At 39.1% G+C, this 19,455-nt stretch overlaps 1 protein-coding gene across 4 annotated transcripts in view; it reads left to right on the top strand.

Annotated features, from left to right (window-relative positions):
- med23 (mediator complex subunit 23) overlaps positions 1-19,455 on the top strand; it is a 96,696-nt gene that overhangs the window by 36,667 nt on the left and 40,574 nt on the right. For 3 of the 4 annotated variants that reach the window (XM_063034757.1, XM_063034762.1, XM_063034774.1), the window contains 8 exons: positions 8,010-8,105; positions 8,594-8,611; positions 9,357-9,557; positions 14,358-14,501; positions 14,602-14,747; positions 16,734-16,979; positions 17,845-17,987; positions 19,049-19,223. In XM_063034757.1, the coding sequence (XP_062890827.1) occupies positions 8,010-8,105; positions 8,594-8,611; positions 9,357-9,557; positions 14,358-14,501; positions 14,602-14,747; positions 16,734-16,979; positions 17,845-17,987; positions 19,049-19,223 (1,169 nt within the window). The remainder of the gene's footprint in view (positions 1-8,009; positions 8,106-8,593; positions 8,612-9,356; positions 9,558-14,357; positions 14,502-14,601; positions 14,748-16,733; positions 16,980-17,844; positions 17,988-19,048; positions 19,224-19,455) is intronic. The other variant, XM_063034768.1, reaches the window with a different exon arrangement.

Genomic DNA, 19,455 nt, shown 5'->3' with positions numbered 1-19,455 from the left:
GTTTTGTTATTTTTCAGCTTTGTTTTATGTCATTAGATGTCAAACTTTTAAGTTTCACATTACAATGCAATTTTTTTCCATTCTGATGCTGACAACTCCTTCATAATTATAGTGAAGGTAAGAAAGAAAATTCTCAGCAGTTGAGTATCAAGAGAAAAATGCTGGTAAAATGTCAGAGGTCAGAAACAGTGACATTAAGGTACTGCTCATTGTAAGTATGGTATAGATGTTTTGCAGAGGTTTTTCTAAACAAGAACAACCCAGATATTTGAAGCTATTCCTGTCTAGCTTTGGTTGTAGCAAACACTTTTCAACCAGGGAAATTTATCTGTTTAGAACAGGAAGAAATCTTGGATGCTTCAAGGTTTTATCTATTGAATTAAAAACTGAAATAACCAATCACCAAGTGTCTATGATAAGAAGAGCTGAGATTAGATGATCCATTGTCAGAATGAAGGTTAGAAGCTAGGTAGTTACTATAGCCTGAGTTTTGCTGCCTTTCATTTATTTTGATGAGATCCAGTGCTCTGTATTCAGTACAAGAACATTTGGGATTCTTGAGCAACATACTTGTTTCTTATTGCAATTCTAAAATGTGTTGGATTAAACTTTACTAAGTTACATTTGTGCATTAAGGTTTGAATTGACCTTAAATCAGCTTATTTAAAGAGGTACATTTTCCCACCTGATTTAATGGTATTTATGTAACTATTTGGTAGCTCTTAGCTTGTAAGATTCTTTGTAATCTAAAAATATGTTTAATACATTAACATTTCTGTAAGTTTGCTTCCTGATAGTTTTGTCCATTAACCTGCACAGTTAGCTGAATGGATGTTAGCAAACTAGTCGTATTGTAATTCACCTGCCTGTTTGTAGTGGGAGCATTTGCACACCAATTATGGAGGCCCTAGCTCACATGACTGTATTACAGACAACTATTAATTTCATCCTACTGTATTTCTCTACCTTCCCAATTTTTTATATTAATAAATATAAAACAGCCTTAGACAGCAGGCAGCAGAGTGAACCGGGAGCAGAGTGAAGGCTTAAGGGCTTTGGCTCAACAGGCGAGGCAAAGTAGGTTTGGTTTTCAATTTTTCCTGTTATTTGAGGAAAGGGTAGTGTAGTATATGAGTGTGAGGGCAGCTTGTTGTTCTCGGTGTCGGATGTGGGAGGTCCTGGAGTCTCCTAGCCTCCCGGACGTTCACATCTGCGCCAGGTGCGCCGAGCTGCAGCTCCTAAGGGACCGTGTTAGGGAACTGGAGCTGCAGTTCAATGACCTTCGTCCGGTCAGGGAGAGTGAGGAGTTGATAGGAGTTACAGGCAGTTGGTCACACCGGGTACACGGGAGGCAGACAAGTGGGTCACAGTTAGGAGGGGGAAGGGTCAGATACTAGAGAGTACCCCAGTGGCTGTGCCCCTTGGCAATGTACTCCTGTTTGAGTACTGTTAAGGGGGCGCGGGGGAACAGCTTACCTGGGGGAAGCAACAGTGGCCGCGCCTCCAGCACAGAGTCCGGCCCTGTAGCTCAGAATGGTAGGGAAAGGAAGAGGAGGGCAGTAGTAATAGGAGACTCGATAGCTAGGGGGTCAGATAGGCGATTCTGTGGATGCAGTCAGGAGACCCAGATGGTAGTTTGCCTCCCTGGTGCCAGGGTCCAGGATGTTTCTGATCGCGTCCAAGATATTCTGAAGTGGGAGGATGAGGAGCCAGAGGTCGTGGTACATATTGGTACCAATGACATAGGTAGGAAGAGGGAAGAGGTCCTGAAAAGAGAATATAGGGTGTTAGGAAGGGAGTTGAGAAGAAGGACCGCAGAGGTAGTAATCTCGGGATTACTGCCTGTGCCACGCGACAGTGAGAGTAGGAATGGAATGAGGTGGAAGATAAATGCGTGGCTGAGGGATTGGAGCAGGGGGCAGGGATTCAAGTTTCTGGATCATTGGGACCTCTTTTGGCGCAGATGTGACCAGTACAAAAAGGACGGGTTGCACTTGAATCCTAGGGGAGCCAATATCCTGGCGGGGAGATTTGCAAAGGCTACTGTGGAGACTGTAAACTAGAATGGTTGGGGGGTGGGAATCAAATTGAAGAGACTAGGAGAGAGGAGGTTAGGTCACAAATAGAGAAAGCTAGCAGTCAGTGTGTGAGGAAGGATAGGCAGGGGACAGAGAACAGGAGCACTCAGACCGAAGATGTAGGGGAGAAGGAAGAAAAAGATAACAAAGTTGTTTGCACCATTAGGGATAAACAGGGAGTAAGAGGTGGAGAGTTTCTTAAATGCATCTATTTTAATGCTAGGAGCATTGTAAGAAAGGTGGATGAGCTTAGAGCATGGATTGATACCTGGAAATATGATGTTGTAGCAATTAGTGAAACATGGTTGCAGGAGGGGTGTGATTGGCAACTAAGTATTTCTGGATTCCGTTGCTTCAGGTGTGATAGAATCAGAGGGGCAAGAGGGGGAGGTGTTGCATTGCTTGTCAGAGAAAATATAACAGCGGTGCTTTGGCAAGACAGATTAGAGGACTCGTCTAGGGAGGCTATATGGGTGGAATTGAGGAATGGAAAAGGTGTAGTAACAATTATAGGGCTGTATTATAGACCACCTGATAGAAACCATAGAAACCATAGAAACTACTGCACAGAAACAGGCCCTCTGACCCTTCTTGGCTGTGCCGAACCATTTTCTGCCTAGTCCCACTGACCTGCACACGGACCATATCCCTCCATACACCTCCCATCCATGTATCTGTCCAATTTATTCTTAAATGTTAAAAAAGAACCCACATTTACCACCTCGTCTGGTAGCTCATTCCATATTCCCACCACTCTCTGTGTGAAGAAGCCCCCCCTAATGTTCCTTTAAACTTTTCCCCCCTCACCCTTAACCCATGTCCTCTGGTTTTTTTCTCCCCTTACCTCAGTGGAAAAAGCCTGCTTGCATTCACTTTATCTATACCCATCATAATTTTATATACCTCTATCAAATCTCCCCTCATTCTTCTACGCTCCAGGGAATAAAGTCCTAACCTATTCAACCTTTCTCTGTAACTCAGTTTCTCAAGTCCCGGCATCATGCTTGTAAACCTTCTCTGCACTCCTTCAACCTTATTTATATCCTTCCTGTAATTTGGTGACTAAAACTGAACACAATACTCCAGATTCGGCCTCACCAATGCCTTATACAACCTCATCATAACATTCCAGCTCTTATACTCAATACTTCGATTAATAAAGGCCAATGTACCAAAAGCTCTCTTTACGACCCTATCTACCTGTGATGACACTTTCAGGAAATTTTGTATCTGTATTCCCAGATCCTTCTGTTCCACTGCACTCCTCAGTGCCTTACCATTAACCCTGTATGTTCTACGTTGGTTTGTCCTTCCAACGTGCAATACCTCACACTTGTCAGTATTAAACTCCATCTGCCATTTTTCAGCCCATTTTTCCAGCTGGTCCAAGTCCCTCTGCAGGCTCTGAAAACCTTCCTCACTGTCTACTACACCTCCAATCTTTGTATCATCAGCAAACTTGCTGATCCAATTTACCACATTATCATCCAGATCATTGATATAGATGACAAATAACAATGGACCCAGCACTGATCCCTGTGGCACACCACTAGTCACAGGCCTCCACTCAGAGAAGCAATTCTCTACCACCACTCTCTGGCTTCTTCCATCGAGCCAATGTCTAATCCACTTTACCACCTCTCCATGTATACCTAGCGACTGAAGTTTCCTAACTAACCTCCCATGCGGGACCTTGTCAAAGGCCTTACTGAAGTCCATGTAGACAACATCCACTGCCTTCCCTTCATCCACTTTCCTGGTAACCTCCTCGAAAAACTCCAATAGATTGGTCAAACATGACCTACCACGCACAAAGCCATGTTGACTCTCCCTAATAAGTCCCAGTCTATCCAAATACTTGTAGATTCTGTCTCTTAGTACTCCCTCCAATAACTTACCTACTACTGACGTTAAACTCACCGGCCTATAATTTCCCGGATTACTTTTCGATCCTTTTTTAAACTACGGAACAACATGAGCCACTCTCCAATCCTCCGGCACTTCACATATAATGCGGAGTGAAAATTGGAGGAGCAAATTTGTAGGGAGATAGCAGATATTTGAATTAAGCACAAGGTTGTGATTGTGGGAGATTTTAATTTTCCACACATAGACTGGGAAGCCCGTACTGTGAAAGGGCTGGATGGTTTGGAGTTGTGTGTAGGATAGTTTTTTGCAGCAATACATAGAGCTACTAGAGAAGAGGCAGTGTGGATCTCCTGTTAGGGAATGAGATGGGTCAGGTGATGGGGATACGCGTGGGGAGCACTTCAGGTCCAGTGATCACAATGCCATTAGTTTCAATATAATTATGGAGAAGGATAGGACTGAACGCAGGGTTGAGATTTTTGATTGGAGAAAGGCTAACTTTGAGGAGATGCGAAAGGATTTAGAAGGAGTGGATTGGGACAATTTGTTTTATGGGAAGGATGTAATAGAGAAATGGAGGTCATTTAAAGGTGAAATTTTGAGGGTACAGAATCGTTATGTTCCTGTTAGGTTGAAAGGAAAGGTTAAAAGTTTGAGAGAGCCATGGTTTTCAAGGGATATTGGAAACTTGGTTCAGAAAAAGAGAAAGATCTACAATAAATATAGGCAGCTTGGAGTAAATGAGGTGCTCGGGGAATATAAAGAATGCAAAAAGAATCTTAAGAAAGAAATTAGAAAAGCTAAAAGAAGATATGAGGTTGTTTTGGCAAGTAAGGTGAAAATAAATCCAAAGGGTTTCTACAGTTATATTAATAGCAAAAGGATAGTGAGGGATAAAATTGGTCCCTTAGAGAATCAGAGTGGATGGCTATGTGCGGAGCCAAAAGAGATGGGGGAGATTTTGAACAATTTCTTTTCTTTGGTATTTACTAAGGAGAAGGATATTGAATTGTGTAAGGTAAGGGAAACAAGTAGGGTAGTAGTTATGGAAACTATGATGATTAAAGAAGAGGAAGTACTGGCACTTTTAAGGAATATAAAAGTGGGTAAGTCTCCGGGTCTTGACAGGGTATTCCCTCGGACCTTGAGGGAAGTTAGTGTGGAAATAGCAGGGGCTCGGACAGAAATATTTCAAATGTCATTAGAAACAGAGATGGTGCTGGAGGATTGGCGTATTGCTCATGTTGTTCCATTGTTTAAAAAGGGTTCTAAGAGTAAACCTAGCAATTGTCGGCCTGTGAGTTTGACGTCAGTGGTGGGTAAATTGATGGAAAGTATTCTTAGAAATGGTATATATAATTATCTGGATAGACAGGGTCTGATCAGGAACAGTCAACATGGACGTGTGCGTGGAAAGTCATGTTTGACAAACCTTATTGAATTTTTTGAAGAGGTTACTAGGAAAGTTGACGAGGGTAAAGCGGTGGATGTTGTCTATATGGACTTCAGTAAGGCCTTTGACAAGGTTCCACACGGAAGGTTAGTTAGGAAGGTTCAGTTGTTAGGTATTAATATTGAAATAGTAAAATGGATTCAGCAGTGGCTGGATGGGAGACACCAGAGAGTCGTGGTAGATAACTGTTTGTCAGATTGGAGTCCGCTGACTAGTGGTGTGCCTCAGGGATCTGTACTGGGTCCAATGTTGTTTGTCATGTATATTAGTGATCTGGATGATGGGGTGGTTAATTGCATTAGTAAGTATACAGATGATACTAAGATACGTGGAGTTGTGGATAAGAAAGTAGGTTTTCAAAGCTTGCAGAGAGATTTAGGCCAGTTAGAAGAAAGGGCTGAAAGATGGCAGATGGAGTTTAATGCTGATAAATGTGAGGTGCTACATTTTGGTAGGACTTACCAAAATAGGACATACATGGTAAATGGTAGGGCATTGAAGAATGCAGTAGAACAGAGGGATCTAGGAATAATGGTGCATAGTTCCCTGAAGGAGGAATCTCATGTGGATAGGGTGGTGAAGAAAGCTTTTGGTATGCTGGCCTTTATAAATCAGAGCATTGAGTATAGGAGTTGGGATGTAATGTTGAAATTGTACAAGGTATTGGTAAGGCCAAATTTGGAGTATTGTGTACAGTTCTGGTCACCGAATTATGGGAAAGATGTCAACAAAATAGAGAGTACAGAGAAGATCTACTAGAATGTTGCCTGGGTAACATGAGGGGGAACTTCTTTACTCAGAGTGTGGTAGCTGTGTGGAACGAGCTTCCAGCAGAAGTGGTTGAGGAAGGTTCAATGTTGTCATTTAAAGTTAAATTGAATAGCTATATGGACACAAAAGGAATGGAGGGTTATGGGCTGAGTGCAGGTCGGTGGGACTAGGTGAGAGTAAGAGTTCGGCACGGACTAGAAGGACCAAGATAGCCTGTTTCCGTGCTGTAATTGTTATATAGTTAAATATTGCAGCAGCATTCCATCAAATCAAAAAAAATTCTCTGCAAAGTGAATTCCATTCCCTTTGTGCCCTATCCTTTAATATAATGATTTTCCATAATGTGATAGTGCAGAAAATTGGCCTTTCTATACGTGACTTTTGTGAACCGACCAATTAGGTAACTGCTTTAAAAAATTAAGAATATTCTTAAAGTTAAGTAACCGTGTATCTGTCATGGTTTTCTTGCCTGTCTGGAACGGAAATGTTTTCAATATAGGTACTTGTGTGAAACTGGTTTATAAGTCTAGTTTGTGATTCTTTGTATGTGTCTGACCAGAACGTGGAGAAGTGTTCTAGATGCTATAGTATTAGATGATGCATTTTGAGAAGCTGTATGGATACACACTTGCTTTACTGACAATCTTGATGGTTTGAATAAAATTTTGAAATCCACTTTGTCGGATTAAAATCTGAAGGTTGAATAAATCTGAGATTAACATACCAGTTTTTGCAAACTGAAGTTCAAATTGGTTTCAGATCAGATGTTGTCTCTTGCAGTTCCAGATTATATGAGCGTACATCAACAAGCCATAAAACGAGCATACGATTGAAGGAAATGAGTAGCAGAGTTGATTGTAGAGGTTGATATTAAGTACTGCATTTATTTCCAACCCAATGAACTTCAAGGAAATTACTGATAAAAGACAAATTTTAAATGATTTGAAAATAAATTCAGTTCAATGTATTACAAGAGAATTTTTAAATGACTAATCTCAAAAAAAGGCAAAAGCTATTGCAGTTGAGATGAAGAGACCTTTATATTACATTATGACTTGGACAATTTATCACTTTAAATCCATTCTCTGCAGTTTGGATAGAAGCATTGAAAATGTAGGAGATGAATTTTCTAGAGCTTACAATTGCCAAATGTTGTCAAGCCCTCTCCCCAATCCATATAATAATAGTTTATTGGTATGCTTGCAGTATTAATAATCTCAGAATTATCGTAATGTTGAAAGGATTATAATGACTGCCCATCAGCATTGAATTTGAAATCGGTATGAACAGTCATTGAAACCAAGAGTTCAAATTGTATTAACATTTTATGGTTGAAATCAAACACCCATATCCAGTTTTGAAAAGGTAGATGCTAAAAGATGGTTTGTCTATGTCAGAGAGTCTAGAAATAGGCAGTCCAAAGCTGAGTGATTGCAATTCAGATCATGAAAAGTTTCTTGATACGTGGCACAGGATTATTAGTCATTGCATTTTCTTTCTTTTAAAGCTTAGACGAATTGAACTTTGTACAATATCAGCACACGGTGATCAGTGAGGAAAGTGGACAAAGCACAATTCAGCATTGCCTCATTAAATGGCAGAGCAGCTTAGCCTGTCTATTTCAAATGCTCTTGAGTTTCTAAAACAGGGCAGTCACCTGTTTAATCACCTAATCCATAACTCCACCCAAATCCACTATTTTATGATTTGGTACTTAAGTGCTGTGAAGAACATCTTTTGTTAATTTCATAACCTTTAGAACATGGTATTACAAGTATTTGTGTTGAAATTCTCCTCAAATTATTAAATATTAAGCCCATGTGTTTTTTTTCCCTTAGGACCTTTTTGACCCACAGACTGCCCTACTGAGATATGTTTTAGAACAGCCTTATTCCAGAGACATGGTCTGCAACATGCTAGGTCTAAACAAGCAGGTACTGTGTCTCACTATAATTTGCCTTGGATTTGACTTCTAAATATAGCCTGCACTGTTCTTTTTCTCTTTTCTGTTGCTATGGCTAAATAAGCAAAAGAGTGCTTAGCAAGAATAGCAGGACTGTAAGTTAGCATCAGTATCTCATGGATATTACTCTTGAGTTACATGAAACAGGAGAACAAAGTTTAATCTTCCAGTTTGTATTGCCTTGTGGATGGGAACTGTAAAATACTGTAAATGCAGTACCTTATGAAATAACAGTAGAATTAATATAAAGAAATAGAAATACATAATTTGAGTTTTATTTACATTGCTTTAGCTATTAGGCCAGCCTCAAACATTAGAATTTGTACATTGGTTTTTGTGGGGCTTGGCCTGTCTGGGGCATTCTGAGGCTGGCCTCATAGTCACTGTTATGTCTTTCTTTTTTTCTTCCTTTATTTTTGTTCTGTCCTGTCTTGTCCTGCCCATCCTACAATGCTCTAGACCTTGAACATTGCTCAGGTATGTTTACAATCTTACTGTTGTATTGTGACTAACGAGATGCTGACTGCTTGGTAGCAACTGATGCCATTTTAGAGAATAAAGTAGATCTGCATGCTGGTATACGTAGAGTATGTAGTGGTGTCTGTCGCTGTCTGCTACAGAATGTGTGATTGTTGCAATTCTTGCACCTAAGATTTTTTAAAGTTGTCATGGAGAGGTTGTCTAGAAAATATTCTTTTGTTGACCTTTGAAAACTAGATAACTGCATATGTAAAGTGGCATCAAAAGATGTGTTCAAAGTAGCTCTACTTTTGTTAGGGATCATTAAAGCATGCTTTCAAAGGAAGTACAATTTTATTGTAGTTTTTTTTAAGTTTCATGATCATACATGGAAAGCATGCTAATTTTATATGTAGGTAGTAATAGAATTTAGGTTCTGAAGATATCAAAAATATTCTGCTTTACAAATTTGATCACTAGAATATGTGTGGTTAAGTTTCTTGCTGACCAAAGTTGAGTTTTTGACTTTTCCAAAAAAAAACACAAAATACTAGTGTATTTGAATAAGTAGATTTGGGGAGAAGGGCAAATCATTGCAGTGCTTGGCATCTTTTATTTTACGCTACATGCAAATTAGGTGCTTTCTGAAATATCTCATGCAGTATGTTTAGGTTAGCATTTCATGCTTTGTTCATTTTCCTTTGCATAAGAAGTCTGTCTTTGTGTTTAATGTTCATTACTGTAATAAGTGTCTACTTTACAGCACAAACAACGTTGCCCAGTTTTGGAAGACCAGCTTGTGGATTTAGTGGTTTATGCTATGGAGCGCTCAGAGACAGAAGAAAAATTTGATGATGGAGGCACCAGTCAGTTATTGTGGCAGCACCTCTCCAGTCAGCTCATTTTCTTTGTCTTGTTTCAGTTTGCTAGCTTCCCGCACATGGTGTTATCACTTCATCAAAAGGTAAGTTCGGGATGTAGAGGTACATGCATGTCTCATTTCAAACCTGAATTGTGCCCAGTTCACATTTTAATCCATGATTAATTCATGAGTGTCTAAGATGATAAACTTCTGCAGCTTTTTTTTTGCATTAGGAGGTAGCCAATCCAGCTGATAATGTATAAAAAGGAATGTGTCTGAAAATTGCACATGAATAGTCATTGTAAATCAAGAAATATGTAGACTCTGAAAATCTGAAATAAAAACTGAAAATTCTGGAAACACTCAGGTTGCCAGACACAATCAGAGTCAACATTTGACTTTGTAAATCTTTCATTTGGACTTGAAGAGTAAGAAAATAAGGGTGTTTTTCAAAGCATGGCAGGATTGGAGAGAAAATATTTATTATGGAATGGGAAAAGAAAAATGCTGAAGCACAATTTAGCTACTAATAGAGTGTAGTTATCAAAAGCATTGATCAAACTGAAATTAACAGTGCTAATTGAATTGATTAAATACATATCAAATATACTGAAGGAAGCCAGAGATAAATCTTTAAATGTTGACAATGTGGCATATGTGTGAATGATCTCAAAGGTAACAAGTCAATGATAACTCATTTCACTTTAAGTGAAATTTTAGAATTTCTGTACACAAGGTAAAATATGAAAAGTAAGAGGAAGTTGCAAATATCACACTTTAAGAAAAGAAGAAGGCCACAGAAAGGAAATTATAGATCAGTTAGCCTGACCTCAGTGATTGGGAAGATGTTTGAGACCGTTGTTAAGGATGAGGTTATGGAGTACTTGGTGACATAGGTCAAGATAGTACAAAGTCAGCATGGTTTTCTTCAGAGAAAGTTCTTGCCTGATGAACCTCTTGGAATTTTTTGAGGAGATTACAGGTAGGATAGATGAAGGGGATGCAGTGGATGTTGAATATTTGGACTTTCAGAAGGCCTTTGACAAGGTGCCACACTTGAGGCTGCTTACAGAGTGTTGCATTAGAGAGAAAAGTACAGCTCAGGTACAAGGTCACAACAAAATAGATTGTTGAGTCAATTGTCGATCTTTTAACATGAAGGAAATAGTCTTATAATAGCAAGGTTAAGAGCCTATGGTATTACAGGAAAGTTACTCGAATGGTTAGAGCATTGGCTGATTGGTAGGAGGCAAACAGTGTGAAGAAAGGGATCTTTTTCTGGTTGGCTGATGGTGACCACAGGGGTCTGTGTTGGGACCGCTTCTTTTTATGTTGTATGTCAATGACTTGGGTGATGGAACTGATGGCTTTGTGGCCTAATTTGCAGATGATATGAAGATGGGTGGACAGGCAGTTAGTTTTGAAGAAGGACTTGGACAGATTAGGAGAATAGGCAAAGAAGTGGCAGATGGATACAGGTCAGGATGTGTATAATGATGCACTTTAATAGAAGAAATAAAAGCCTAGGCTATTTTCTAAATGGAGAGAAAATTAGAATAACACTAACCCTAACCATAATGTGCGGAGAGGTGCAAAGGGACTTGGGAGTCCTCCTGTACGATTCCGTAAATCTTTATTTGCAGGTTGAATCAGTGGTGAGGAAGGCAAATGTGATGTTAGCATTCATTTCAAGGGCACTACAAAGTAAAAGCAAGGATGTAATGTTGCGGCTTTATAAAGCACTGGTGAGGCGTCACTTTAGAATATTGTGAGAAGTTTTGGGCCGCTTATCTAAGAAAGGATATGTTGACATTGGAGAGGATTCAGAAGAGGCGCATGAAAATGATAAACACAAGAAAATCTGCAGATGCTGGAAATCCAAAGCAAGGAACTCAGTAGGCCAGGCAGTATTTATGGAAAAGAGTAAACAGTCAACATTTCGGGCTGAGGCCCTTCACTGGTCAACCATTTGTGGAGGCCAAGTTATTGGGTATACTTAAGACAGGGGCTGATAGATTCTTGATTAGTCAGGGCATGAAGGGATATGGGGAGAAGGCAGGAGACCTGTGCTGAGAGGGAAAATAGATCAACCGTGATGAAATAGTGGAGCAGACTTAATGAACCAAATGTCCTAAATCTGCTCCTATATCTTATGGTCTTGTGATCTTATCTTATCCCCACGTACAGTAATCCGTAATCTCTTTTGTTGCTTTGAAGTTGTGGGACTACACTGAAACTGTGCACCACTGGATGTAATTTTGGAAAGGCAATAAAGAACATCTTGACCTTTTTCCACAGTGAGGATGGCATATGGAGACTTCTTTCTGCATAAAAGTCTTGATAGGATTTTTTTTTTTGGAGCGAGATCAGACCTTCCGCCATCCTTCCTGTTAATTCCTCATTACAAGTGTTCAGGAATGGATTTATTACTCAATCTCGAAATTGGATCGAAAGAAGCTGCTGAAATCTCTCTGACATGTCTTTATGTAGCTTACCCAGGTGGGCACAGTATACGTGAAGATCATCACCTGGCATTCTTTCTTTCTCTTCTAACTCAGAGAGATTTGGAAATGGGCCACTTAATTGCACTTAACTTGAACAAAAATGTGGACACGTCTGTTTTGACTTTGATAAGATTCACATAATTTCCTTGCAAATGAAGAATAATTTCATTAAACTTCAGGAATAATTCTGGCAAATCAGAAATGTCATACCTAATGTTCCTGAATTGATTACTGAATGAAGCATTTGAGTCTTCAAAGAATTTTATCAATTTCAAAAACACATAAAAGCATCTCAGGCGATTTCCTTTTGAGAGCCATCTGACTTCTGGGTGCAACAGCAAGCATTCAAAACTGCTGCAACACACACAAAATGCTGGAGGAACTCGGCAATCCAGGCAGCATCTGTGGATAAAAGTACAGTTGAAGTTTCGGATCAAGACCCTTTGGCTGGACTGCAGTAGCATCAGCACTAGACTTCAATGTGGATGGTCCAGAGTTCGAATCCGGCCGCGTCCCAACCTGAACAGCAGCAGTACCTGCGCGGAAGAAAGGCCTGGTAATTTACTTCCCTATCTTGCCACAAAAACTCTGGATCGCCGTGAGTCGACGATGACTTGACAGCACTCAACCTTACAGTACTTTAGACCACGTTCAAAACTGTTCATCATTCTCAATACAAATCTCAAAACATTTGTGCAGCTGATACCTTAGGTAATTTGTGACAAGATGTTGTCTGTGAATTACACAATGAATGGTAAATATGTTAGGTACAGCCTTTTCAAGAAAGTAATAACCCCACAGTGGCATCCTGTCATTGATGGTGCCCCCTCTGTCGCACAAGCAGGAATGTTGATGTGTGGAATGTCCTTCTCTTTGGAAAAATTGCTCAACAACCCGAAATATTGACTCCACCTCCATTTCTGTTTCTAGTCTACTTGAAAATAACACTCTTGAACCATGCTCTCATCTTGTATAAAGTGAACATAACCAAGGAGCAACGATTTGTTTCCTGGCAAAGGTGACTCATCCAACTGCAGAGCAAATTCTGTTGTCCTAAGTATGTTGCACAATGTTTCTTCCATATTCTTAGACATTTCATCTATTTGTCTTTGAACAGAGTTGTCGCTGAATGGATTCGCTTTAATTATTTGGTCTGCTGACTTCTGCAAAACTGTACTCAGAATCTCCCTTACTGCTGGCAGAATCAGTTCTTCTCCAATTATACGGGGCTTTCCAGATTTAGCAAGGAGCAATGAAATGTTTTTATGAAGCACGTAACCCATCAGTATTTCGTTGTGAAGTGTTGGCAAACATGTTTTAAGTGTTTTCCATTTCTGAAAGTTATCTCAAATTGTCTGAAAATAAGCTAAGTTCGTGTTTGCTTTATCAAAGTGTATTCTCAAATGTTCAAGGAGCCTTCAAATGCAGTCAAATGCAGTCAAGACCATTTGAAAGGGGAGATTCTGAACTTTACCACTTTGAATGCCATACCCTAATTCACAAGAATTTCATCACTGCATGTTTGGAGTACAGGAATCGTAGAAGCTAATACTGTACCTTAGTAGTGAATGGCAATAATGCGTGGGCTGGGCCCGGAAATAACACAATTACTTCAGTCCAGATTTCTCATGATATGCCAAATTCAGAAGTGTCACATTCCTTTTCAACAACTATAATGTGCTTCAAGAAAATTCTAAGAGAGTGGTGATCATGCACCCCCCCCATACCAAGAACCCCCCCCCACTACAACTTTATCTTCATTACCCCCTTAGAAACTCCCATCGCCCCTGCCAGAGGTGGGTGAGGGGGTTGATATTGCCCCCTTTGGGAACCACTAGTTTAGAGGGATATGGGCCAGGTATGGTCAAATGGGACTAGCTCAGGCAAGCAACTTGGCATGGGTGAGTTGGGCCAGAGAACAGAAAGATATGGGGTGCAGCCTTCAATCTTAAAAATGGACAGCTTGAAATTGGAACAGGAAAAACAAATCAATTTCACTTACATATATGAGATACTGAATTTATTACAATCAGTTATTTTGATTTGTTTGGTCACACTTTGAGTTTTGCAATCAATTCTGGAAACATGGAAGTGATGAAATGAAAGCTCACAATCACATGTATAATCAGCAAAATTGTGACTTTAATCTTTGATATATTGGGCAGGAGCTGAATGCATGCTTAATATCCATTTCAGCCATTAAACATCCAAGTCATCTTTTCCCCAAACCTTCCCAAAATCTAATCTCTTCCCTCTGCCATACATCCTCATTTCAGAAACTTGCACACATAGATGTTTGGCTTGTACCACAATTACATTTTAAATCTGAATTTCTGTTTTCCAGCACTTGAAATATTAAGCAATTTCAATTTGCACCTCTGTTGTCTTTATCTTTTAGCTGGCAGGCCGAGGTTTAATAAAAGGTCGAGACCATCTGATGTGGGTTTTATTACAGTTCATCTCTGGCAGTATTCAGAAGAATGCGCTGGCTGACTTCCTTCCAGTGATGAAGCTGTTTGACCTTCTCTACCCAGAGAAAGAAGTAGGATTTATGCATCAATTTACCAGTGCATTTATTTAAGTAAGGGATGAAGGTAGCTGTCTCGATTTTCACGTGTGCTTGTTCTTTTTTTCATTTGCAGTGTATTCCAGTACCTGACATTAGCAAACCACAGTCAACTCATGCTTTTGCTATGACTTGTATCTGGATACATCTCAACAGGAAGGCACAGAATGATAATTCCAAACTGCAGATACCCATCCCTCACTCTCTCAAACTCCACCATGAGTAAGCTGCTGAATAGAAAGTTTGTGTTTATTGTTTAGACAAGTGTCCCTAATATTTATAATAGCACACTGCCTGCAAGGCTGTTGGCCCATTAATGCCTATGTAATAAATAAAACAGTTGGTCAGATTATTTCTTATAATCTGTTATTCTGTGCAATGTGTATTTTAGCATGGTAAAATGCAATTAAAATTAGCTAGTTTAATGTATGATGTTATCTTACTATCATTTAACTTACTATTAAAAAGATGTTTTTGAAAAGTAGGTATGAATAAAGAGTAAATATTAATAAGCAATGAAGAGATGAAGCTTATCTCTCATCCTTGAAAGGATGATGCAATGCTTTTGAAAGTAATCTTCCTTATATAGAACATAGAAATCTACAGCACATTACAGGCCTTTTGGCCCACAATGTTGTGCCAACCATGTGATCTACTCTAGAAACTGCCTAGAATTTCCCTACCACATAGCCCTCTACTTTTCTAAGCTCCATGTACCTATCTGAGAGTCTCTTAAAAGATCCTGTTCTATCCACCTCAACCACTGTCACTGGCAGTGCATCCCATGCACCCACCAAAACTTCACTCTGACATCCCCCATGTATCTACTTCCAAGCACCTTAAAACTATGCCCCCTCATGTAGCCATTTCAGTCCAGGGGAAAAGCCTCTTTCTAGCCAAATGATCAATGCCTTTCATCATCTTGTACATCTCTATCAAGTCACATCTCATCCTCCATTGCTCCAAGGAGAAAAGACCAAGTTCACTCAACCTATTCTCATAAGGCATGCTCTCCAATCCAGGCAACATCCTTGTTAATCTCCTCTGCACTCTGTCTCTTAGATATCCACATCCTTCCTGTAGTGAGGTGACTAGAACTGAACACAGTACTCCAAGTGGGGTCTAACTAAGGTCTTGTATAGTTGCAACATTACCTTACAGCTTTAGTCCTCAATCCCACCATTGATGAAGGCCATCACACCATAAGCCTTCTTAACAACACTGTCAACCTGCGCAGCAGCTTTGAGTGTCCCATGGATATGGACTCCAAGCTCTTGCTGATCCTTTACATTGCCAAGATTCTTACCATTAATATTATATTCTGTCTTCAAATTTGACCTACCGAAATGAACCACTTCACACTTACCTGGGTTGAAGTCCATCTGGCACTTCTCAGCTCAGTTCTTTGTCGTATCATTGTCCTGTTGTAACCTCTGACAACCCTCCAGACTATCCACAACACGCCCAACTTTTGTATCCTCAGCAAACTGACTAACCCACTCTTCTACTTCCTCATCCAGATCATTTATAAAAATTACAGGAAGGGTCCCAGAACAGATCCCTGCGGACCGCCACTGATCACTGTCCTCTATGCAGAATACAAACCATCTACAACCACCCTTTGCAAGCCAATTCTGGATCCACAAAGCAAGGTCTCCTTGGATGCCATGCCTCATTTTTTTCTGAATGAGCCTTGCATGGAGAATCTTATTAAATGCCTTACTCAAATCCGTATACACTACATCCACTGCTCCACCTTCATCAATGTGTTTTTGTTACCTCCTCAAAGGATTCATTTAGGCTCATAAAGCACGACTTGCCCTTGACAAAGCCATGCTGACTATCCCTAATCAGATTATGTCCCTCCAAATGATCATAAAATCCTGCCTCTCAGGATCTTCTCCAACAACTTGCCCACCACTGAAGTAAGACTCACTGGTCTATAATTTCCTGTGCTATCTCTACTTCCTTTCTTGAACAAGGGAACAACATTTACAATTTTCCAATCCTCTGGTACTTCTCCGGTCCCTATTGATGATGCAAAGATCATTGCCAGAGGCTCAGCAGTCTCCTCGCTAGCTTCCCACAGTAGCTTGAGATATTGTCCTTGGAAAATAAAAATGCACATTTCTCTTCACAAGACTCAATTCTCAATGTTTAATAAATAAACAAAAGTTAATTAATTGTGTTTAATTATTTCCAATGCAGGTTTTTGCAACAAAGTTTGAGAAATAAAAGCCTACAGATGAATGATTACAAGATTGCCTTGCTGTGCAATGCTTATTCCACTAATTCCGAATACTTTACATTGCCAATGGGAGTATTGGTTGAAACAATATATGGGAATGGAAGCTTGAGGATATCTCTTCCAGGAACAAATTGCACAGCTTCAGGGTCTATTACCCCCTTGCCTATGAACTTACTGGATTCACTAACAGTTCATGCCAAAATGAGGTAGTGACTAGAATTAAATCCTGATCAACTACAGTACAATATTTTTTGTTGTTAAGGTTTATCATGTTCATTGTTATTAATCCTTAGTTGGGATATCTTATAGTGATAGGAAGAAACAGTTCTTAAAGGATTAAGATTAGCTTTATTTGTCAAATATTTATCAATACATCGAAACATACAGTGAAAGGTGTAAATTGCATCAAATCAAATCAGTGAGGATTTGCTGGGGGCAGCCTGTAAGTGTCACCACACTTCTGATGCCATCATAGCAAGCCCACAACTTACTAACCCTAACCAGTACATCTTTGGGAGGAAACTGGAGCACCAGGAGGAAACCTACGTGGTCACAGAGAGAACGTACAAAGTCCTTACAGACACCAGTGGGGATCGAACTTTGATCGGTAATACCTGGAACTTTAAAATGATTGTGCATGCCGCCCCAATATAAGGATTAGTTTTAAAAATACAACAAAATATTAGTGAAGTCAAAAGACTATACAAGAATAAATGGTTTTAATAATGAAAAGCTTGGAGTATTAGAGGATGTATTTCCTATTAAAAATGAATGTTGCCTACGGAGAAATGAGTTACCTTAATGCCAGTTTTAAAGATGTTTCTTGGACTCAAACAATGTTAGTTTCAATTTAGTATTGCTTTATTTATTTTAGTAATAACACCATGGTAGCTAGTGATTTTATTACATTCCACATAATTAGTATTTTTTTGTCTGCCTGTCAAGCAATTGGTATTTTAATTACTTGTTTGCATGAATATCATTATAGGCAATAAATAAAGAACATTACTGCTATTCTTTACCATGATTTATGTAATATTTGAGTGTTGATTTAAATATTCTGTCTTTCAGCCTCATTCACAGTATAGCTACAAGGGTGATCAAACTAGCTCATGCCAAATCAAGCCTAGCATTAGCTCCTGCTCTGGTAGAAACTTACAGTCGTCTTTTAGTTTATATGGAGATCGAATCCCTTGGAATTAAAGGTTTTATCAGTAAGTGTATCATTGAAGTCTAAATATACGAAGTACTTTGAAAATTAATGTTGCATGTTTTTAAGTTTAGAGTGGAAAAACATTTTGAATTCAGTGGGGCTAAGAGAATAATTTGGGCTGATGGAAGACTTGTAAAGTTTCTTCCATCAGCCCAAACTATTGAAGCTCAGAAAGAGCTTCGCTAATTTGAATTGGGACTTGGAGTCTTCCTCTAATCTACATGCAAGTGTAAAATCTTGAGAATCAGTATAAAGCAGTAGATTTATTTCTCGGGCTTCTGTTGTCAAACTTGTAGAAGGAAATCTTATATATTTCTCTGATTTTATGTAATGCTTTTAAATCATAAAGTTGGAGTATTCGTAGTCCATTTCCTGTAAATTTGACATTTTTGAAAATATGGCACTCAGAGACCACACACTGGTGTTTTGAGAAAATAATTACCTCAGTTTTCTAGTATCTGTAATGTTTGGATCATGTACTAATTTTGTTGCGGGCAGAATAAAAATATGGATAAACTCCATATGTCAAAATATTCAGTGCTGCAAAGATGAAGAAAAATTAGGACAATTTTCATCTTTACTAAAATGGCAATAGTCTCTTAATAGTGCAATAACTTCTAGAACCTGTTTAGATCTACCAAAGTTTAACAGAATTCATTCATGGATTGAGTTAAGATTCATTGTATGGAATGTAGAGAATGGATTAATAAAATAGAGTTAATTCATTCAAGCGTATGATGGCTGTAGTTGTGCATATGCCAAAAAGTTCTTAAACAAAATTTAGAATGTTTCTATTTTCTAGAATTGCCCTTTGCTGTGCATACCAATATTTTTGCTAGTTGTAACACAGTGCAGTTGTGAGAGTGGAATTTTAATTAAATGTTAAAGATTCATTTGTACCATTAGATAATTAAGAATGAGATTTCTTTAACAGTATTACTATCCTTAAGTTCTGATCTTTCATCCTGGGGCATTGGGTTTAGCTCAAGTAAAATACATATATTTTTGAGGAAAATAAACTCCTCATTGTGCACAAATTTTAACTTTTTTTTTCCCCTTTAGGCCAGCTTTTACCAAATGTTTTCAAGTCACATGCCTGGGGGATCTTACACACTCTGCTGGAGATGTTTAGCTACCGCATGCATCATATCCAGCCCCACTACAGAGTACAACTATTAAGTCATCTTCATTCTTTGGCAGCAGTGCCACATACCAATCAGAATCAACTTCACCTGTGGTAAGTTATTTATTATAACTAAGGTCGTATTTCAATACATGCTTCTTTAAATAGAAATAATATTGTGGCAGTGATGAGAATTCTGCAAAACTTAAAACCTTGCTTTTGTTGAGTGGACTTTAAATGAAGAATGGAAGTTTTAACACAGAAATGAGCCTGCACCTTATCTAGAGCTATCTTATTTCAACATCCTTGTCTTCTTCCATAGCACTTATATTCTCCATTTCAAATA

Source organism: Mobula hypostoma, chromosome 2, assembly GCF_963921235.1.
Source record: "Mobula hypostoma chromosome 2, sMobHyp1.1, whole genome shotgun sequence".
Lineage (NCBI taxonomy): Eukaryota > Metazoa > Chordata > Chondrichthyes > Myliobatiformes > Myliobatidae > Mobula > Mobula hypostoma.
Note: the sequence above shows the minus strand (reverse complement) of the source record. Positions and strands in the feature narration are given on the sequence as shown.